The sequence below is a fragment of the Arachis ipaensis genome, chromosome B2 (assembly GCF_059453495.1).
Source record: "Arachis ipaensis isolate K30076 ecotype BB chromosome B2, ASM5945349v1, whole genome shotgun sequence".
NCBI classification, from domain to species: domain Eukaryota; kingdom Viridiplantae; phylum Streptophyta; class Magnoliopsida; order Fabales; family Fabaceae; genus Arachis; species Arachis ipaensis.
In genome coordinates this window covers 119,123,125-119,146,033 of record NC_142437.1, presented here as the reverse complement: position 1 = coordinate 119,146,033, position 22,909 = coordinate 119,123,125, and the positions used below count along the sequence as shown (strand labels likewise).

At 31.8% G+C, this 22,909-nt stretch overlaps 3 protein-coding genes across 4 annotated transcripts; 1 reads left to right on the top strand and 2 right to left on the bottom strand.

Moving 5' to 3' along the window:
• The first annotated feature begins 7,633 nt into the window (after nt 1-7,633).
• LOC107627911 (two-component response regulator ORR26) lies at nt 7,634-11,313 on the top strand. The gene is made up of 6 exons (XM_021116431.2): nt 7,634-7,751; nt 8,829-8,975; nt 9,271-9,618; nt 9,904-9,977; nt 10,349-10,950; nt 11,059-11,313. Exons 1-5 carry the CDS (start codon nt 7,634-7,636, stop codon nt 10,943-10,945), a joined length of 1,284 nt encoding a protein of 427 aa, XP_020972090.2. The 3' UTR covers nt 10,946-10,950; nt 11,059-11,313.
• Nucleotides 11,314-11,417: 104 nt separating this feature from the next.
• LOC107626071 (Protein kinase superfamily protein) lies at nt 11,418-14,346 on the bottom strand. 2 transcript variants are annotated; one of them, XM_016328849.3, is made up of 9 exons: nt 14,047-14,346; nt 13,418-13,577; nt 13,179-13,269; nt 13,015-13,089; nt 12,856-12,944; nt 12,568-12,686; nt 12,076-12,216; nt 11,806-11,882; nt 11,418-11,622 (listed from the first exon to the last, which is right to left on the bottom strand). In XM_016328849.3, exons 1-9 carry the CDS (start codon nt 14,141-14,143, stop codon nt 11,476-11,478), a joined length of 996 nt encoding a protein of 331 aa, XP_016184335.1. In that variant the 5' UTR covers nt 14,144-14,346; the 3' UTR covers nt 11,418-11,475. The 2 variants fall into 2 exon arrangements, with proteins under 2 accessions (XP_016184335.1, XP_016184336.1); XM_016328850.3 differs by lacking the exon at nt 14,047-14,346 and adding an exon at nt 13,888-14,044.
• Nucleotides 14,347-19,359: 5,013 nt separating this feature from the next.
• On the bottom strand, nt 19,360-21,312 carry LOC107628568 (RING-H2 finger protein ATL5). The gene is made up of 3 exons (XM_016331201.2): nt 20,907-21,312; nt 20,661-20,758; nt 19,360-19,733 (listed from the first exon to the last, which is right to left on the bottom strand). The coding sequence occupies exons 1-3, from the start codon at nt 21,084-21,086 to the stop codon at nt 19,406-19,408; spliced, it is 606 nt and encodes a 201-aa protein (XP_016186687.1). The 5' UTR covers nt 21,087-21,312; the 3' UTR covers nt 19,360-19,405.
• Between the last annotated feature and the right edge of the window lie 1,597 nt (nt 21,313-22,909).

Genomic DNA, 22,909 nt, shown 5'->3' with positions numbered 1-22,909 from the left:
CTCTTTCTTCTCCAATCACTCTATTTCTCTTGGCTTTTTAATCTATATACCATAATTTTCAAAACAAAATCAAAATGTTACTCTTTTTAAATTATTTATTCACATGCTATCGTTTTGTCACTTAATGTTCTATTTTAGGTTTTTTACTTAAATAAAATAAACAAATACCAAAATTACTGGATTTTCCTAAATCAAATTTTAAAACGTATTCCTCTTTCTACTATTATATAAATCGTTCCAGGGTACGAGGATTATATAATATGTTAACCATGCCACCCAGAAACGATTTATGTATAGATGACCTAGGTGAATAGGGAGTAAATCGTTGCAGGGCACATAGGGTTATAGATAACGCATAAATCGTCCCACCCTATAAGGATTCACGTTATTTTGAGCTAAAACACAAAGACTTGGCACGATTGATAGAGTGAAAGAAGATATTGAAAATGAACAAAGAGGGCCAGTTAGTTAATCAAGTTTATCTAGCTGTTAAGTTTGTTAGGAGGTTAGTTAAGTCTGCTGATCTGGCATCTTCAGAAATTTCTAGTGTATGTTATATAAGTCTTGTACTGCTGTAAGTCTTAGTCAATGCAATGAAATCCTTCACTGATCAAATCACTCTTCTGTGAACTCTCTCTTCTCTCTCACTCATTCTCCTTGCTGTCACTCACCAGTCTCTAATTCCTTCATGGTATCAGAGCTGGTCTTCTAATGAAAAACGAAACCCTAACCATGGCAGATTCAGGAAGCACCCACAGCTCAGCACAAACGGCGAGCTCACTAGGCTTTACTGCAACCCCGATCTACATGAAGCTCGACAGCGACAACTTCTTGCAGTGGAAGGATCAGGTTGAGGCAATGATCGAAGGAAATGACCTATTGAACCACATCACTTGAGTTGGAATTCCGCATCAATTTCTTGAAAATGGCGACATTAATCCAGAATTTCAGAAATGGAAAAGGCAAGATGCCTTGCTTAAATCTTGGCTTCTGGCGGCAATGATGAAACCCTACACTACTCGGATGGTTGGTTGTGTATTCACCTACCAGATCTGGAACAAGTTAGAGACTCACTTTGCCTCTCAAATTAAGGCTAGAATTATGCAATTAAGGAACAAATTGAGCAACACTCGAATAGGATCCTCCATAAACGAGTATGTACTGTCAATAAAAGGCACAATTGATGCGTTAGTGTCAGTAGGCGAGACAGTGAGTGAGAGCGACCATGTTAATGTACTCCTTCATGGCCTAACCGAAGAGTATGCACCTTTGCTCACCTCACTGCTAACAAGATTGCAAGGTATTACAGTTGGAGAGTTAGAGGTTGTGCTTTTTTCCAATGAAAGTATGTTAAAAAGATTTAGAAAATCTGAGGTGAATCAAGTAGCTTATGCACATGTAGCACAATCCAGTTATGCAAATCAAGAAAGTTTGCAAGAAAGCCCTCAGTATCAAGCTAACTGGACTCAAACAAGAAATTTTCGAGGAGGCTTCCGAGGCAGGGGAAGATTCGACAGAGGAGGAAGGCATCCCTCTGGTTTTAGAAAACAGCAACAATATGATGATAGGTTGAGAAATCAGAATTATGAAAGAACACAGAGTCAAAACTATGAAAGATCAAACTATGAGAGGCCTCAATGTCAGCTATGCAACAAGATTGGCCACACAGCCAAAACTTGTTGGTATAGGTATGAAGAAGACTCACAGCCGTATGGAAGAAGCACCAACAAACCACATCAACTTGAACAACCAGGGGCTAATTACAGCACTGTGATAGCAAATCCAGCAACTCTCACTGATTCTGTTTGGTATTCGGACTCAAGTGCAACACATCACATGACTCCCGACCCTCACAATGTAGCTGAAAATGAGAATTATAACGGTGCAGAACAAGTTGTTGTTGGCAATGGAACAGGTTTGAGCATTAATTCTGTTGGAAAAGCCTATTTTAAAACTGAATTGAGCTCTAAACATCTCATTATGCAGAAATTGTTGCTAGTACCCGATATAACTAAGAACCTATTAAGTGTGTATCAATTTTGTTGTGACAACAATGTTCTCTTTGAATTTCATTCTCATGGCTGTTGTGTCAAATCCCATGATTCTAAAGAATTACTTTTGAATGGAACTGTTGAAAAAGGCATGTATAAGCTGTTGAATTTCCATCCTGTTTAAGCACCTGCTGCACTGCTCAGTTCAGTGGAGTCACATTCACAGTCAACTTCAGATTAATTCATGTTGTGGCATTCTCGTCTTGGACATGCCTCACATAATATAGTTTCAAAAGTTTTACAGCATTGTAATCTTTCTTTTCCTATAAATAAGCCACTTTGTACCTCTTGTTGCATTGGCAAATCTCACTCTTTACCCTTTCCTGAGTCTCAAACAGTGTATAATGCTCCTTTAGAGCTTGTGTACTCTGACATTTGGGGTCCAGCTTCAATGTCTGATTGCAATGGAAACAATTACTTTGTGAACTTTATTGATGCATATTCTAGATTTACTTGGCTATATCTGATCAAAAGTAGAGCTCAATTAAAAACAGTTTTTGTGCATTTCCAACACATGGCTGAGCTTCAGCTTAATGCCAAACTTAAGGTTTTTCAGAGTGATAATGCTGCAGAGTATGTTAGTTTGTCAAAATTATTGCAGGAACAGGGTGTTATTCACAGGTTTTCATGTCCACATGTCCACCAGCAAAATGGCACAGGTAAGAGGAAGCATAGGCACATTGTGGAAATGGGGCTAACCATGCTTGCAGCAGCATCTATGCCACTCAAGTTCTGGGGTGAAGCCTTCACTACAGCAGTCCAACTGATCAATATCTTGCCAACTCCAGTGCTGAATGGAGTATCCCCAACTGAAAAACTGTTCAACAAGAAGCCATCCTATGAAAACCTCAAGGTCTTTGGTTGCTTGTGTTTTCCTCACCCGAGGCCCTACAACCGAAATAAGCTTGACTTTAGATCCTCACCAAGTGTATTCCTTGGTTATGGCACCTCTCACAAGGGCTACAAATGTCTCACAAATTCTAGAAAAGTGGTCATTAGAAGACATGTTGTGTTTGATGAAGCCACATTCCCCTTCAAAGATCCTTCCTTCGGTTTCTATTGCCCACCCAGTCTCGAATCCTCACCTGCTATTCCACAGCCACTACCATGTATTCCTATTATCCCTCAACAGGCCAAGCAACTCTCCTCACAACCAACCTCAGCTTCTGCCTTGCCTATAACAACAGCCTCACCTACCATCCCATCTTCAACCCCAACACAAATCCCTCCAAATTCTACTGTCCCTTCTTCTCCTCTGCCCCCAGCCCCTATAATCCATCTCCTATATTGTCTTCCCACAGGGCCCCATCAGATGTCCCAATTCCAATTCCAATAGCTGATTTGAAAACAGTTCCACCTTCTGTTCCTGTTGTTAACACTCATCCAATGGTAACTAGAAGCAAGGCAGGTATTGTTAAGCCTCGTGTTTTTGTTGCAAGTATGGAGCCAAGGTCTGTCAAGCAAGCATTAGATGACCCAAAGTGGAAGAGTGCCATGGAGTCTGAATTTGCAGCTCTTCTAAGGAATAATACCTGGTCCCTGGTTCCTCTCCCAGCCGGCAGGGAAGCTATTGGGAGCAAGTGGGTCTTTCGCCTCAAGTACAATGCTGATGGAAGTCTTCAAAAGCACAAGGCCAGACTAGTTGCTCAGGGTTTCTCCCAAAGACCTGGCTTTGATTTCACAGAGACATACAGCCCTGTTGTCAAGCCAACATCCATCCGAGTTATACTGACCATTGCACTGGCAAATTCGTGGCCTATACGCCAATTAGACGTGAATAATGCCTTTCTCCATGGTGAATTGCATGAAGATGTCTATATGAGACAGCCACAGGGATTCACTGTTGGTGATGGTTCACTGGTTTGCAAGCTTACCAAGGCTCTCTATGGGTTGAAGCAAGCCCCAAGAGCTTGGTATTTCAAGCTCTCCACTGCTCTTCGAGATCTAGGATTCACTGCCACCAAGTCTGATGTTTCGGTCTTTGTTCGGCACACTTCATCCTCTCTTGCTTATGTTCTCATTTATGTTGATGATATACTCATCACTGGTAGCTCAGAAAGTGAAATATCTGATGTTATTCAACGGCTGAACTCTGCCTTTGCTCTAAAGGACATGGGTCCTCTGCATTATTTCTTGGGGATTCAGGTTACTAAAAACAGTGATGGAGGACTGCTCCTGACACAGAGTAAATATGTTCAAGACCTGCTGCTCAAAGCAGGAATGTCAGGGTACAAACTATGCCATACACCCTTGTCCTCCACCTTGAAAATTCAGGCCACAGGGGAGCTGAGTTTGCAAACCCTCATATGTATCGCTCAATGGTGGGGAGTCTGCAATACCTCACCATTACCAGACCTGAACTAGCATACAGTGTGAACAAAGTAGCACAATTTATGCAGCATCTACTAGAGACACATTGGAAGCTGGTCAAACGAATCATGCGATATGTTGGTGGCACTGCAACCTATGGCTTGAAGATTGACAAAACTTCACCCACTTCCTTGCTGACACTAAAAGCCTATTGTTATTCCGACTGGGCAGGGGATCCCAATGATCGCAAATCAGTTGGAGGCTTCTGTGTCTATTTGGGCAGGAATTTAATATCGTGGCAGTCTAAGAAACAAGGGACAGTAGCCAGATCCAGCACAGAGGCTGAGTACAGGACATTAGCAGACTTAGTTGCTGAACTAATCTGGATAAAAGGATTGTTAAGTGAGCTAAAGTGGAGTGTTCCTGAAGCCCCCATGGCTTATTGTGACAATCAGAGTGCAGTCTTGCTGGCAGCAAATCTCATTCTCCACTCAAAAACGAAACATTTTGAGATTGACTTGCACTTCGTAAGGGATTATGTGACAAGAAATGAGGTTCAGGTAAGTCATATACTAGGCTCAGCTCAAATTGCTGACACTCTCACCAAGGCTCTTCCATCAGCAGCGTTCCTTGATCTCAGAGGCAAACTCAAGGTGCAGAATTCTGAAGATTCAGCTCCCTTGAGTTTGAGGGAGTATGATAGAGTGAAAGAAGATATTGAAAGTGAACAAAGAGGGCCAGTCAGTTAATCAAGTTTATCTAGCTGTTAAGTTTGTTAGGAGGTTAGTTAAGTCTGCTGATCTGGTATCTTCAGAAACTTCTAGTGTATGCTATATAAGTCTTGTACTACTGTAAGTCTCAGTCAATGCAATGAAATCCTTCACTGATCAAATCACTCTTCTCTGAACTCTCCCTTCTCTCTCACTCATTCTCCTTGCTCTCACTCACCAGTCTCTGATTCCTTCCACGATTAACGTGTTAAAGCAAACCCTCTCAAGCCTGTCACGATTTATGTATAATAGGCTACTTTTATTTATAATATTTTAATTTAAATTATATCTATTTAAATTTTAACTTAAAAAATAAAAATATACTTTTTATAATTTCAATTACTAATTTCATTAATAAGATTAATTTAAATTAAAAAAAGAGAACAAATTATAATAAAAAGAATACTAAATTTTAATACATAAATTTAAGTTTTTTCCTTAAAAAAAATGTCAAAAGGTGTTAAAAAATATTAATTTTGTATAATATAAATTCATGTTGTTTTAAGTAACATAAATTTAAGTTTTTATGAAATTTTTAGTAATCGTTGTTTATATGTTTTTTTTAATTATTTTTATTGATGCATATTTTTTATAGAATTTTTTTTGTCATTTTTTATTTAGCTTTGTATAAATTTTAATTATTAATTCTATTAAAAAATAAAATTAAATAAAAAATAATACTAACAAATTATAATAAAAAGAGTATTAAATTTTAATACTTAAATTTAAGTTTGTTTTTAAAAAAATGTCAATGGGTGTTAAAAAATATAATTTTGCATAATATAAATTTATGTGGTTTTGAGTAGCATAAATTTAAGTTTTTATAAATTTTTTAGTTTTATTATTTTTGTAATTTTTTTAATAATTTTTATCGATGCATATTTTTTATAGAATTTTTCTTTGTCATTTTTTAATATATAAATTATAAAAAATATGAATCGATAAAAATTATTAAAAAAAAATTACATGAGCAACAAATACTAAAAAGTTTATAAAAGCTTAAATTTATGTTACTTAAAATCACATAAATTTATATTATGTAACATTATAATTTTTTAACACCTTTTGACTTTTTAAAAAAAAAACTTAAATTTATGTATTAAAATTTAGTACTCTTTTTATTATAATTTGTCAGTATTCTTTTTTATTTAATTTGGTTTTTTTTAATGGAATTAATAATTAAAATTATAAAAAAATAATTAAAATTTATACAAAATCAAATAAAAAAATGACAAAAAAGTTCTATAAAAAATATGCATCTATAAAAATGATTAAACAAAATTATATGAACAAAAAATACTAAAAATTTCATAAAAAATTAAATTTATGTTACTCAAAACAACATGAATTTATATTATTTAAAATTATATTTTTTAACACCTTTTGATAATTTTTTAAAGAAAAAATTTAAATTTATGTATTAAAATTTAGTATTCTTTTATTATAATTTGTTAGTATTTTTTAATTTAAATTAATCTTATTAATGAAATTAGTAATTGAAATTATAAAAGGTATTTTTTTTATTTTTTAAGTTAAAATTTAAATAGATATAATTTAAATTAAAATATTATACATAAATCGTGCCAGACTTGAGAGAGTTTGCTTTAACACGTTAATCGTGCCAAGTCTTTGTGTTTTAGCTCAAAATCATGTGAATCCTTATAGGATGGGACGATTTATGCGTTACCTATAATGTAGCCCTGTGTGCCCCGTAACAATTTACTCCCTATTCTCCTAGGCCATTCATGCATAAATCGTTTCTGGGTTACATGGTTAACATATTATATAATCCTCGTGCCTTTGGAACAATTTATAATAATAAAAAGAAGATATTTATGTTTCAAAATTTGATTTAAGGGAATTCAATAATTTTGGTATTGATTTATTTTATTTAAGTAAAAAATTCTATTATTTTTTTTATTCATTTGATAAAATCTTTAATATTTATTACCAGAATGTTAGATATCTATTTTTAAAATTTTATAAAATATATGATATATATTAAAAATAAATTAAACAATACATATGTATACAAATACATAATAACTTATTATGATGTATACATATATAGTATTTTTTTTAGATTATTATGTTTGCTACACTGAATGAATTGAAACTCATAAATATTTCTTCATTACAAGGGAAAAAGGTTCTAGTCATTCTAGATAGATTATGGTTTTCTTTGTAATTAGATAACTAATTTATCATCAATAAGGTTATGATCTTTAATGAGGTCTTGTTTTGACTAGACTGCTGAGTCAGAAAATTGAAACTACTAAATTTGTCATTACCTTATATACAATTTCTTTTATTTATTTATTTTGTGGGGTGATTTTGGTTAATTAATGTTTTTCAGGGGCAAGAGTTATTGCTGGAAACATTTAATAATATTTTACTTGAACTCAATTAGTTAAATGCAGAACTTGGGCTTCACTAATTCAACAATATTTTGTTTTGCATCTAGCTAGATTCAATTCTCAAAATTACACCCTCTCTAATACCATGGATTATGGTAATAAGTACACTATTCCAACACCTGGAATCAAAGTGTTGGTGGTGGATTGTGATTCAACATCTCTAACATTGGCATCTAAAATGCTTCGTATCCTTGGATATGAAGGTAATTTGGTTCTCTTTTTTTTTTTTTTTTCCGTTCTATATGTACTATATACAAAATCTTTTTTCAAAAATCATCTATAATTTAATGAATTTAATTTTGATGCACTGACCATATAAAAAGTGTTTTATACAGTCACACAATCTTTTGGATAACTATTGACGTTGTTAATGTAAAAGGTGGTTATTTTTACTGATGTGACAATACGTAACTATATACACGTATAAAACTACTTTATAATGTACATCAAAATCAAATTCTAATTTAATTACAAATATTTTATCAAAACGAACCAAGCATTTAGAGCATTTCTAATTCTATTTCTAATTTTATTTTATTTTGGATCCAAAAAAAAAAAATTTGTAGGACTATATATCATAAATAGTAATTTAAAACTAAAAATAAAATTTGTTCTTTCAATGTTTAGTATCAGTTCAATTAGAAATTTATATTATTTTAAATTATTTTATCAACATAGTTATACGAGTGATAATTTTATTGGTTCTCCATTAAGATAATATGTATCTTTAATACTGATTTAATTTCTTAAATTAACTCTAATACAGATTTTAATTAAATAAATTCTCTTACGCTTTTATGCAATTATGTGTCACTAATTTAAAAAAAAAAATAATATCTTTAGTAATGGTGGTCGAACCCCTCATAAAATTTTAATTTTATTTGTGTATATTTCTGTTTTGACCAAATTTAATCATGTATCATATTTTTGTACTTTTTTTAGTAACGTTTTCTTTTTCCTATTTAATAGTACTCTTTTTTTAAGAGTTAATTATCAAAATAATCTCTAAAAGGTTGAAAATTCAATGCCTCAATTTAGTGTTGAAAGACAATTCAACTTGACTCGTATTGATATTATTTTGGAACTAGACTGAAGAATTAAATATTTTAAGGAATAAATTGACTCATAATCATTTTAAGATCAATCTAAAACTAACCATTTTTTAACTATTGTACTTGGTACAAAAGTACAATGTATTTAATCTTTACTTTTTTATCTCTGTAATTTCTCATTTTTGACTGATTTTAATTGGATCTTATATTTTTTTTTTTCCCTATCAGTTGTGACTGCTAAACTAGGTTCTGATGCTTTATCAATTATTGAGAAGAATGAGCTTCACCTTGTGCTCATGGAGATTCATTTGCCTGACATGAAAATGTTTGAACTCATTGACAAAATCAGAGAAAGCTATGACATCCCATCTTTCAGTAAGTTCTCATATTACTTTTTTAATCTGTCTAATTAAACTCTTAAATAAAATAAAATTCTTTTCGTTTATTTTAATATTTTTTTACAATAAATTATGAAAATAGAATATACAAAAAATAAAATTATAAAATGTTTTTATAAACCAAACATACCATAAACTTCTGTTATTCTACTATTTTCTTTTCTATTTCTATAAAATCCTAATAATAATTAAATAATAATAATAAATATTGAAAAAAAAAAAAAATAGAAACCAAAATCATTGACCAAAGTATATGTTTGATTGCATTGTAGTTATGAGTGCTGATGAAAATCAAACTTCAAAGTCAAAAGCACTAAGCAAAGGAGCTAAACTCTATTTCATAAAGCCACTTCTACTTTCTGATTTAAAGGGCCTCTGGAAATTTGCATCATGCAACACAAAAGTTTCAACAGTAACCACTGATCAAAATGGATCAAAGAGTATCATAGTGAACAAGGATCAAGAATGCAAACCACTGAATAATAATAACAATAATAATAACAAAGAGAAAAAACAAGAACTTGTTGAATCATCAGTGGTCCAGAGAAGGAAAAGGATTAGGTGGACTGATCATTTGCATATGAAGTTCATGGAAGCTGTTATATTAGCAGGATCTGGTGGTAAGATTTAACCCAAGTTTATTTTTTCTTCATTGACTCAAATAAGTTTTTTGATTCCTTTAAAATTAGCAATTTATGGTTTTGGTTTCTGAAAAGATATTCAGAAACAAATGAAATTGATCTCTACCATCATCTTCAATAGTTCAAAACTATAAACCACTAAGTTTACAGAACCGAAAACTTATTTAATCCTTTTCGATTTCTTGCCATGGCTACTTGCTACATGCTTATAGTCTTGTACAGTAATGATAATGGTTGCTGTTTTCTTTTTCTTATGATGATTAGCTGGTCCTAAGAAAATACATGAGTATATGAATGTGCCAGGAGTCACAAAAGAGCATGTTTCAAGCTATTTACAGGTTTGTTCTTTTCTAAAGTGCAACACTCTTCCTAAGTTTGTTTTTAATATGCAGAATGTTTTTGGAACATGATTTATGCATATTCAATCAGTTTTGGTGCATTAAAATTGCCAGTGTTAATATGGCGATGCTAGATGCTAAATAGTGTTGATAATCTTTCTGCATTAACATTAGCATTATCATCTACTCCTTCTGTTGAAGAAAGAATAAGTGTTTAGTTAAAAACTTTTGTTCATAAACATCTGTCATCAGCACTATTTCTTGAGTTTTGCTTAATTTTAATTTCTTATTATGCATGTTAAAACCTTAAAAGACACTTAATTTGGACAAAAAAGTAGTGCATAAAAGAGAAATTTGTTTGATTATTTCAGAAATATCGCCAATCTTTGAAAGCGCAAGATAGTGAAATTCAATATCAAAGGAAAATTCTATCATCCGAGTCAAATTTAGGATCATACCAATCGAAGGATCTCTTCCATTGCAAGTCAGAGCAATTTCTTGATGCTCCTGCACATCTTCCTTCCACAGAAATTCCAACTGTTCATGAACCAGCTTTGAGCCAAAACCAATTACTCCCAGGGACACTGGTGCAAGGTGAGATGAATGGCAATGGTGTGGAATCTGTGATTAGCCAAGAAGAAAGTTATACTGATGGAAGAGTTTCTGAAGAAGATCAATTAGACCCAACTGAAGATTTTGAAACAATGATGACAAATACTGGGTCTTGTTTCACTAGCTGGAGTCGGCTACTTGATCCTGAAGAAACCTCTTACGAGGTTTCCTCTAAGGATTATACTGCTGAAAACAGTGATTTGAATCGTTCGATGTCGATGGAGAATGACATGTGTCAACAGTTTCCTGCATTTCCTTCAGTACCATCAGGAAATGTTGATGAGATCTTCAATATTTCAAAGGAAACTGAGAATGCCTGTGATGAGGATTTAGATAGTTGGCTAAAAAGCTTATAGTCCAGGTATTATAAGTCATGCAAGTTTATCATTTTTCTTCTATATTTTTAAGGATATTTATTCTTTATTATTATTTAAGGTGATTCTCATTATTATTTTGGTGAATTTTGTAGCTAACAAGGATTCTGAAGAGGCTACTCTGACAGTGGAAGGAATCACTCTGAATGATGCAGTTACTTGAAAATGTGGAAAGGGTTGGAAGAGTATAAAAAGTTAATCAGTAGCTTATGATTTTTCAATGTTCATTTGTTATTATTTTCATTAATTTTGTACTTTGGAGTCGACAAAATTGTCATAAAGACTCAATGCTGGTTTTTACTTAATTTTGATCTTTAAATATAACTTTCCTATTATTATCAAGAACATCTAAACATACATAAGTTTTATTTCCTTACATTTTCATTTATATGAAACAGCATTCAGCATTCTTATATACTGAGACCTGAGGAAGGGAAATGTAAGTAGTGAAATGTACAAGAAAAAAAGGATCTTATATTCACAAATCATCCTTGACAATTATGCAAGCAATCCTAAGCTTTTAAAAGTGCAAGATAATCATCAATTATGGACATAGCTGATGATCTGTATCCAGAACCAAAGAGATTATAGTGATTTAAATAATGATACAGCATATACAGGTCTCTTCTCTCCTCAAAACCTGGCTGTTTAGGCATCACCTGCATACCATAAGGAAACTATTAGCATCAGAAAATTTCTTCATGAAACTGATAGCAAGACATTAATAGTTAAAACAAGTTCATGTCATCATGGCAAGTCAAGGTATACAATAATTTAGCTAGGATAAAATGTGGTGCAAGATAGTTATGAATCATAAGTAGATGTCAGCTAACAAACATTACCTCAAAATATGAATTATAGAATGATGCTCCAAAGCCGGCACACCAAGACATTCCGAATTCTGCCTCACTGTGTCCATCTATGGAACAGGAAAACAGACACCACAATCAGTCCAATTTATTCTTCAAAAAACTGTGTAGCTAACATAATCTTAACAGGTTCAATTATTAACCGAAATTACAGGGTTTTGCTTGCACCTACGCCTCAATTGATCTGAGCTTTCATACTTTGCATTCTTACCTACAGAAAAAACTTTTAGGATTGCAACTTACAGTAGCACGCTGGATCCAATATGACAGGCTCTCCATTTTTGTCAGAGCTGATGTTTCCGCTCCATAAGTCTCCGTGTAGTAAGCATGGTTCTATCGCCACATTTTCAAATAGTTTTCCTATGCTTTTCACCAGTCTTTGTCCTATTAAGCAAAGAATTATACTACATTCAAAATATTATTAAGCTAAAGTAGCTCCACAATAAAAAATGTTGATGCTTATAGATAATCCAAACAAGGATAAGCAAAGTTCGCGAGCTAATGACGAGTTTGACAAATCTTAATAAAATATTTAGGCCGTTGTTATCTTGGAAAAGACTCGTGCTTGTTCTTGGAAAAGACTCGTGCTTGTTCGGACAATGTTGCATAAATCTACCCTCTCTAGAACCCCACCAAGTGAGAACCTTGTGTACTACATCATCTTTTCTTGAGTTTGGTAAAAACTTATACCACAAAGGAACCATATTTCTATTCTGTTCCCAGATAAAAAATTACCTCTTTCATAAATGAGACTGTCGCCATATTGTCTCGATGCTAGCTTCAACTGGTAACCCAATCTATGCTCTCCATAAAATTGAATCCAATCCGATGACCACGTGTTTATTTGTGGAGTACTACAGCGTAACAAAGATTATCTCATCAGATATTAATTAGTACAGAGTGATCTCTATTTTAGATATTTATAAACGCTGAAAATGGACTACTTGGTCACATGAATGATAACAATAGCAATTGCAACAAGCCAATAACAAAGCCACATTTGATGAAGAGAGCCTCTTATACCTGCCAATGGTGTTATCGACATCAAAACCAAAGCCTTTGCTAGATTTTCCGGCTTTATGCATCTCAGCAAGTTTCCTCCCTAGAACAGACTGGGAAGCAATAAATTACAACTAGGCTTCATAAGTTTTCCTAATTAGCAGTAATTTGGGTGCAGCTCACTTGATTGCCTCTGGAAGCGCCGAATTCTATGAATTCCATAATGATGTAGGAACCACCAGTGGGAAGCTCTCCAACCTATAATTTCAAGCAACAAGTTACCTCAAGCTGGCATGTTACAAATAACAAACAACAGTATTCACATCTCTAATGTTAAACCATCTGACCTTATATGGCCTAGGCACACGGATTGTCCTGGTTTCATACATAGCCCCTAAACCAAGAGCCTCTGCTTCAAACATTGATGGTCCAATACTCCTGACATAGGGTTTCAACTTTCAATAGCATAATAGTTGGAAACAGTTCAAAATCAATTTAGAAAAGGGGTAATTTACACCTATCCCCTAAACCCTAAACCTGAGCATCATATACCATAAACCTCAGGGAGATTAGGGTATACTTTTACCTGTTTGTTTTAACAAAGAAAGAACCAGAATCAGTGTCATAGCGACTAGCAAGGTTGATGCAACCACCACCAACAGGACTAATCTTGGTTATCTTTGTGGCTTTCCCTTCAGAAAGAATCCATTCACGAACTGGATCCATACTCATGCTAATGCTGCAAACTATCACACAACCATAAGAGTACAATTAAAAACCTTGGTTTATCTTCTCAGCTATAAATCTAACTAAATAACTCAAAAAGAAAAAAAGGGAACAAAAATTTTGCACACTCCATACCCTTACCATTCAACTTAGAACAAAAAAGGCTAACCAAACAGAAAAGTTCAACCACTACAACAGTGCCCCAATTACAAAACTCACAAATGTGGAGATAAAATTGAACTAAATTGCATGCAATAGAACAATTTAACCCAGTTCACAAAAATCATAATTTATGAGGCTACTTAATCTTTGAAGGGAAAAATGCCAAACCCGAGAAACAAATTGGATAGAAAGAAGCAAAGCAATTCAGCTACACAGACATTACTACTTTACTAGCATTGGAACCGAGTGAGACTATATAAATATAAAGAAATAGTAATATAGATTGCAATAACAAAGTGTATGAGATGAAATTTGATTGATACTTACCAGGTGATGTGTTGATTTTGGTTTTGGTTAAAGAAGTTGGAGGAAATCGAGGGAAGAAGGTGGAAGGTGATATGATTCCCACGTGTGCACTCATCATTGCTTCTTCCCTTTCTCAACACGCCCACCACTAACTCCTTACCTTGCTTCCTCTCTTACTAGTTACTACTTTCTTCTTCTTCTTTATTTTTTTTTTCATCTATGATAACAATAATAACTGTTTTTCTTTTGTCACGTGTTATGAATTTATATATCTTTATGCAGTTTTCTTGCCATCATATCTGGATTCTCTTTCAATACTTCGGTAAATGAATTTAATTTTGATATATACCATCAAATGTTTTTGGGATGCTACACATCTATGTAAGTATATATAACCATGTAATTAAGTTGACCTAAAATTAAAAAAAAAAAAAAAACTCAATACTATTAAATGAAACGTGAAATACATGCGTCTAACACACACGAAAATCGCTCTTGTCCAACGCTTCTACTCCCCCGCTTCTTCTTTTCACACTGGTTTACGCACGGAGCGTCTTCTTCTTCGCCTTCTTCTTCGCGTTCCTCATTCTCCTCCTTTTTTACGTTCCTTCTTCTTCACGTGTTTTCTCTTTATCGTCATTCTTTTGTTGTTGTTGCTGCTGTATTTTTTTGTCTTTTCCTCCTTCTCTCTGGTGAAGAAACAGTAGAAGGTGAGGAAGAAGAGTTTTGAATAGTGCAGAATGAACCGAACACAGTACTCATGGTGAACCGAACACAATACAATTGTATAGTACTGAGTGAATAAAACATAATCTATTATATAAAATCAAATTCAAACAGCTTTCGCGTTCCTTCTTCTTCACGTGTTTTCTCCTTATCGTCGTTTTTTTGTTGTTGTTGCTGCTGTTTTTTTTTTTTCCTCCTTCTCTCTCTAGTGAAGAAGCAGTAGAAGGTGAGGAAGAAGAGTTTTGAATAGTGCAGAATGAACCAAACACAGTACTCATGGTGAACTGAACACAATATAATTGTATAGTACTGAGTGAACGAAACATAATCCATTATATAAAATCAAATTCAAATAGCTTTCTGCAGAATGAACCGAACACAGTACTCATAGTGAAACAATTGTATAGTATTGAGTGAATGGAACATAATCCATTATATAAAATCAAATTCAAATAACTTTGCCTACAATTTACATATTATCAATTTAATTCAATTCAATTCAGTACACCTCGGTCTATTTAATTTAATTCAAATTAGCAATTGCATTCCATTCAATTCGATTCAATCCTAAACCCTAAACCCTGAACCCGAACACTGAACTCTGAACTCTAAACCTTGAATACTAAACTCTGAACCCTGAATGCTAAACCCTAAACCCTAAACACTGAACCCTACCGTAAACCTTAAACCCCTAAAACCCTGAACCCTGAACTCTAAACCCCAGACCCTTAAACCCTAAACCCTCAACCATGAACACGGTGAACCGAAAGTTTGAAACACACTAAACCCCTGTAAACTGAACCCTGAACCCATAAACCCTAAACCCTAAAACCCTAAATCCTGAAACCATGAACCCTAAACCTTAAACCCTAAATCCTAAACCCTGAACTCTAAACCATGAACCAAAAAACAAATTCTAATTATTCAACTTAGAAATTAATACACTAGACGAATCGAAAAACGGCATATATCAATATAGAATTTCACAAAAAAAGTCACTATTCATTAAAGACTATCAACATTCAGAAATTAAACCTGCTATAACCATGGTGAACTGAAATTAGCTCATGGGTGAACAAAAATTTACATTAATAAAAACTAAAACTTGTACGATCCTCTCTTGGAGAATTCATATATGGTGTATTGTAGTCACAAAAAAAAATATGGTGTATTGTAAAGAGTGAAGCTTGACTGAATCGATGATCCAGACAATTTAACCCAACTGAAGGATTTGTCTTCAAAGTTGGAGATATCTTGGATTTTCACCTCCCCTCTCTGGTGCATACAATTAGTTTATTCTTAATTTTGTCTCCATCCCGAGTCGTGTTCCTTATTTTCGTAGAAAAACCGACAAGTTTGAAATAATGTTTGTAGGACTTTCTAGATTCTTCTAGTGTCTTGAAAATTATTCCCACCTTTGGGACAAATTTTTCATCCACAACACAGCTGGTCTGCACGGTGAACCGAAATCTTAATTATGGTGAACCGAAATCTTAACTATGATGAACCGAAATCTTAATCACAGTGAAACAATTATATAGTACTTAGAGAAGAAAACAGAACATATTCGTCTAATTTTTTTAGACTCCTTTCTGCGGACCGAACCGAAAATATGCACGTGATGAACCACCTCTTTAGTACTTACCGAACCGAAAAGTTACTCACATTTACTCAGAGTTACTCTCAGTTACTGACACTCACAGTTACATATTATCAATTCAATTCAATATTCAAATGTAGATAACCTCATTCCATTCAATTCACTTCAAATAAAATTAGCAATTTCATTCCATTAAATTCGATTCAAAATTCAATAATCCAAACCTCATCAAATTGATGCATTTCAAAAGAATCATCAAAATCACACTCATTCAACTGATTTGAAGTTGATTCATTCATTGTTTCAGTTCAAAAGTGCAGATCGAAGAAGAAAACGAAGAAGAAGATGAATGACGAAACTAATTGCGTTGAATCAATCCAGATCCATAATGCAGAGAAGAAAAACGCGAAAGAGGAGAATAACGAATTTAATTACGTTATAAGAGGCGCGTGTAAAACAAACAAGTGTGTGAGACGTGGAGTGAAAGTTACTTGGATATCATCCATGTAATTTTTACATGGACGTAGAGTTTTTCCCAAATACTTTATATTCTTATTCGATCACTTTTATTTTATAGATAGTTTATTAAGTCAAAGAATATAAAAATAGCTATTATTATTAGTATGATAAAAATTATTGAAATATCTGTATAAAATATTTTAAATACGTAAAAATTAAATTAGTGAAGAATATGTTTTTTTTTTTAAAAAAATACAAAAAATAATTCATAAAATTGAATAACCCAACTTAATCAAATTTTTTTTTACTTAAAAGAAAATAAACAACAACTAAAAAAGAAAAAATAAACAAGAAATTGCTTAAGAAAGACAGTCTCGCTGAATACCACTCTCAAACTCCTTTCAAAGCAACGGAAGCTCCACTTGGGGAGAAAGGATCCTCATTGCAGTCTTTGCCATAATGTCTGCTATTGTATTTGCATCTCTCAAGATCAACTGAAGATCAGCACGCCATTTCCAAGACATGATATCTCGGATTTTTAACATCAAAGGATTAATAAACCCAGAGCAATCTTGTAAATTATTGACAATAGTGAAAGCCTCCACACAGTCTGTTTCACATATAATGTCTCTTTGTCCCGAGTCCCATGCTAAAAGAAAGCCTCTCCAAATAGCAAATAACTCTCCTTACAAAATGCTATGACTCTCAATTGTTCCCAGACAACCTCGTTGCCACCTTCCCTTCGAATCTCTGCTAACACAAGCAAAACCAACTCGAGCACCATTGCCAATCTTAAAGGTACCCACTGAGGGAGGAATCCAAAAGCCACTAATGGTGAAGGGGATAGATAATTGTTACAACTCAAAAATATTTCAAAACTACTTTTCCAAGGACAAAGCCATACCCAACTTAATCAAGCTTCAATTGAATATTTTGTAGTTTTAGGATATCTAGTTATATATAGACCTAGCTACATTGTTGTGAGATTAGTCTATTAGCATTTTCTTTGAATCTTTTTTATAATTAGGGTTGGCAATGAGTCGGGTAGAGTAGAGTTTAGACTCTATTCTAACCTTACCCACGAATTGAAAATTTTCTTAAAATTTTACTCTACTCAACCCTAATTCTATCCACACCCTAAAGTTTTAAATCCTACCCTACCCGACTCGACCCTACCTGTAGACAAAATTTTTTTAAATAAATATAAATTTCAACCATTCCAAATTTCACACATATTAATAAAATAGAAAATAAAAAATTAAGTTCAAATTAAAATTAAAAATAATAAAATCTTAAAGAAATTCAACGTAAAATTACAAATAATATGATCATCAACTAGCTTAGTGATTATTTCAAGTTTTTATAAGAAGAAGATTGTGAGGACAAGACTCACTTTTTTCACTACATACATAATTTTTACATATATATTATATAATATATTAAGGGTGCAAGTAAGGTAGGGTATGGTATATCCTAAACCCGTACCATATCCTACCCGCAAACAAATTTGCATCCTATCCTACCCTACCCGCAGCGGATAGGGTAGACAACCATATCCAAACGAGTTGGTCCAAATTAGATACCCGCGGATAGGATATATAGTCAGCGTAAAAAATTATTATTTTTAACTACAAAATATATAATTTAGATAAAACTAATCACAAATTAATTAAACTAATCTTATAATACCTACAAAAAATTAAATTTGTTTTACAAAACTAGCCAAATCTTATAAAGCCAACCACTTCTTTTTTTTCTTTTCCTCTCTCTTTCTCGCTCTCTCTCTCTCTTCGAACCATGTAAACTCTTATTTATTTGTTGAAAGGATTCAATCATTTATGAATATTAAGTTAGTTTTAATATATCATAACCAATGTTAATATTAATTTTTTTATCAGAAATAATAATTTATTTTTCTTAAAAATACAGCATATTGACATGTCAAGGTTGATTGCATCATCTAATTAGATTAAAAAATTGCGTTAACATAAACTAAGTAAATCTATATTTTACATTTAGTTAGTTTTATTAAATGGATATAACTTTTTAGGTTGTGGTTGGAAAAAAAAAAAAACTGAAACCGAGAGATTAAGACGAGTAGACAAAAATTAAAAGGCAAAACTAAATTAAGTGTATATATAATCACCAAAAAAAAAATTAAGTTTATATATTGTGTTTTGTATAAAATATATTGAACTAAATTATGTGTTAGTATTTTATTTAGTTTAAGATAAATATAAAAATTAAAAGATAAATTTAAAATTTAAAATTAAACGAGAATATTTTTTTAAAAAAATATTATTAATTAAAATTTTTATTTTTATTTTAAAAATTTTAGTTTTATTTATCTTTTATATTTTTAAAGTAAAATTTTATATCTTAAAATTAAAATTTTAGTTTTAACCTCTAACCACTTGTTATAATACTGAATTTCAATTCTTAAGTCTCTAAAAACAAACCTATATTACAGATATCAACTTTAACGTCTAAATCTTTTGAAGTAATTAAAATTAAAAAAAAAAAAAACCTTAAAAATTAGAATTGACTACTAAGTATAACTGTAACTGTAACTATAATTGTAATTGAAAGATGTTATCAGGGTCTTATTTCAGGTTCTCCTACAGAAATTGGAAGTGAGGTGTTACTAGAATTAGAATCAACTACTGGCCTCTCATCATCACTAATGTTCCTTTGTAATGAAGCATTAGACTCATCATGAAGAGAGTGGTGGTGGCTTATTGTGAATGCCACACTTGTCACATTCTTTTGTTCAAGAGCATTTCTAAGTGGCAAACGGCATACAGGGCATGTAGATTGCTTTCTTAGCCACATATCAATGCAAGAGACATGAAAACAGTGCCCACATTTTGGTATGATCCTCAACAATTCTTGCTCTTTGTAATCTCCCAAACATATCACACACCTGTAGTTGGAAATGTCCAATGTTACAAGTTCAATGCTTAATTTATAAACATGCTCATGTTATTATAAGTTGGTTAAAAAGGTTTAATCACATGGTCCATACAAAGTTATATAAAAGTTGTGGAATGAATAGTAAAGTGAATTATAAACATTTCATTGTCAAATAATCATTTTCATATATAGTCAATATATTGAGTATTGACCCATGCCTTATCTTCGTGAACTTATTTTTCAACTTATAAGAATATAAAATGCTTGTTCTACATCATTTCTTATCCAAAACTTAGAAATTATGAAAAATTGTTAGGTTATTAATAGTGGGTTAATAATTAAAATAATTTTTGAAATATTACATGTTCTTTAATTTAGTTTTTAAAAAATTAAATGACTCAAATTGATCTTGAAAGATACAAGAATAAATTTGACCAATTTTTTTACTATTTTCAGATTTATTCTTATATCTTTCGATATCAATTTAAAACGTTTGATTCTTTAAAAACTATATTAATGCACATTTGATCGTTTAGGAAATATTTTGATTATTAACTTAGATAATATTTTTTGATTGCACTAACTTTATATTTGTGTCCATATTAATCAATTTTCTATTTTTTCTACTAAAACTATTGTTCCTAACATTATCCTAATTTTATTGATAAATAAGCTTTTCTTCCTTTTAAATCTCTTGTAATTTATGATTTTAATTTCTATGAATTGATTTTCGTGGTTATGACCCAAATATTTTCGAAAGACATGATAGTAAAACATTTCACTTATTTCTAAAAATTATAGACCAAACCATAAAATAATAATAATACAGAACTAAATTATATATAAAACTAATTTATGTACAGAATCAAACTCTATTTAAACCTTCACCTTTTTATAAATTTGATTGAATTGTTCAAGAAGAAGAAGTGAACTTAACTGTGTACATTCAACGGAGCTGAAAGCCTCTTTGTTGAACTTTAAAGTGGGGATTGCAGAAACAAAAGCAGGTACTCCCTCAACAACATCATGTTCTCCCTAACAATGAAAAATACTTAAATTAAATTAAATTAAAATGGATATATAATAATTTCACCAAATAGATTGATGAAAATGAAACATGCCAGAGAGAAATGAGAAGAGTTCATGATAGGAGAGGTGAAATTAATTATTAATTTATCATTACCCGTTCTATGTCTGGTCTTGATTGAAATTCATATATAGTCCTTGATGATGAAGATGATGATGATGCTATATACCTTTGAATTCTCCCACAAATGATTCTTGTGCACACAAACACTATGAATGTTGCACTCAATCCAAAACCAATTATTGTAGTCACCAAGTTCGTACCTGAACTCCCCATGACATCAATCTTAACATAATACAAACATATATGTTACACAAAAACAAATGACAAATTAAGAACACAAGAACTTTTCAAAAATTGAAAAAAAAAAAAAAAAAGCATTATATTTATATAGTAGACAAGTCACAACCCCACAAGTTCTAACAAGAGATAAATAAAAAAATAGAGAGAGAATAATTATGACTTATGAGTACTTGGGAAAATATTGTGGTATGGAATAATCGAAGTGGATTTGTGGAAGAAGAAGGTTTAAATCTCTTACACACCTTGAGAATCATTTTCATGGGGTCCACTTTTCAGTGAGTTGACCCACTCATATCAAACTGTTTTCATGGTAGTTAGTTGATTCTTCAAATTTCTTTTTTTTTTTTTTCAACAGAAATTTGGAGACACACATATTGTAGAGAGGATAATTCACTTATATCAATATACGTATCTGGATACATAAGTTAATTTATTAATAAATATTAAACTACGATCAACTATGTATAAATTCAATCAAATACCAATACCATCTATAAATTCAGGCTTTATATTTTACTTTAGATATAGATTTTGACTTTATGATAATTTAATTACAAAAATATTCAACTAATTAATCCATTAGTGAAAGATAATAATTAATTAAAAATTTCTTCTATAAAAATAATTATCAGGAATTTGAATATTTTAGACTAATTTGTAGCGAAATTTGAACTCTATTTTAAAGTCTATCGTTGATTAATAAGTTGCTGTATGGATAAGGCAAGATCGAATTTTTGACATTTATTTAAGCAAACAAGTGAATTGGCCACTTGATCGATCTAAGTTGGTTATAATAAATTGACTTTTGTTATGTGATTCTGAAGTTATAATGAAAAAGAAAAACAATATATATATAGTTAGTTGCAAAAAATAAAGTTCTATAGGCAGGGAAAGAAGTCTGGTGGCCACTTTAGGATATGGTCAAATGTATTGAGTTTTTGGCAATTTTGTAGTAAAAAATATAATAACAAAATGATGTTTGAAAACCATGGCCTTTAACTAGTCTTATCTCGTAAGATAAATCTTATTACTCAGGTATTTGGTGGCATAATATATTTTTATCTGAAGCTGATGAACCCTTTTTTTTTTCTCCTATCTTTAGGTGGATGGATTATGATAACAAAACAAAAGTCTCACCTTAATTAAAATCTATTGACATCACCATAAACGTAACACTTGGAACTCTGACAAAGTACGTTTATTATTTAATTGAGTGACAACAAAGTACTTATTCTGTAATAACCTACTAGCGAAGTGGTTAAGGAATGGAGGAAAATTTTTTCCTCTTGTTAAATTATTTTATTTGTCAAATTACAAACAATTTCTTGACATCACCAGCTTTTCAAATGAACAAGGAACAAGTTCAATAGCTTAATAATCGAGTTAAGTTCTAAAATAATTATTGAGATTATCCGTTTGTACTAAAATAATTTTTAAAATTGGTAAAAATATATTATGATAATCCCTAAAGACTAAAGTCGTAATAAGTCACTTAATAAAAAAAATAAAGAATGATTAATACACTATATTTTTATTAATTTTAAAAATATAATTGACAATTAAAATTTTAAAAATTATTTTAATGCACGCAACCAATTTAAACGACTATTTGGAGTCTAATACGAAGAGAAATAGCGCGCAAACATTAACAACCTGAAGTGAATATGCTTTTTACATCTTAGTTCTACAGATCCCACATTAGAAAGCTAATGAAATATAAACGACGACATAGAAACAAATTCAACTACTATTTCATTTCTTTCCCTGCTCCATCAATGCTTAGTTGACTGAATCAA

Coding starts and splice junctions, on each gene's coding strand:
- LOC107626071 (XM_016328849.3), bottom strand. CDS start 14,143: ATGATGAGTGCACACGTGGGAATCATATCACCTTCCACCTTCTTCCCT. Junction 13,578..14,046: donor CAAAATCAACACATCACCTG/GTAAGTATCAAT, acceptor GTTGTGTGATAG/TTTGCAGCATTAGCATGAGT. Junction 12,687..12,855: donor GTCGATAACACCATTGGCAG/GTATAAGAGGCT, acceptor GTTACGCTGTAG/TACTCCACAAATAAACACGT.
- LOC107628568 (XM_016331201.2), bottom strand. CDS start 21,086: ATGGGGAGTTCAGGTACGAACTTGGTGACTACAATAATTGGTTTTGGA. Junction 20,759..20,906: donor CAAGACCAGACATAGAACGG/GTAATGATAAAT, acceptor TTTCATTGTTAG/GGAGAACATGATGTTGTTGA. Junction 19,734..20,660: donor AGCTCCGTTGAATGTACACA/GTTAAGTTCACT, acceptor TTCCAACTACAG/GTGTGTGATATGTTTGGGAG.
- LOC107627911 (XM_021116431.2), top strand. CDS start 7,634: ATGGATTATGGTAATAAGTACACTATTCCAACACCTGGAATCAAAGTG. Junction 9,619..9,903: donor TATATTAGCAGGATCTGGTG/GTAAGATTTAAC, acceptor TATGATGATTAG/CTGGTCCTAAGAAAATACAT. Junction 9,978..10,348: donor ATGTTTCAAGCTATTTACAG/GTTTGTTCTTTT, acceptor TGATTATTTCAG/AAATATCGCCAATCTTTGAA.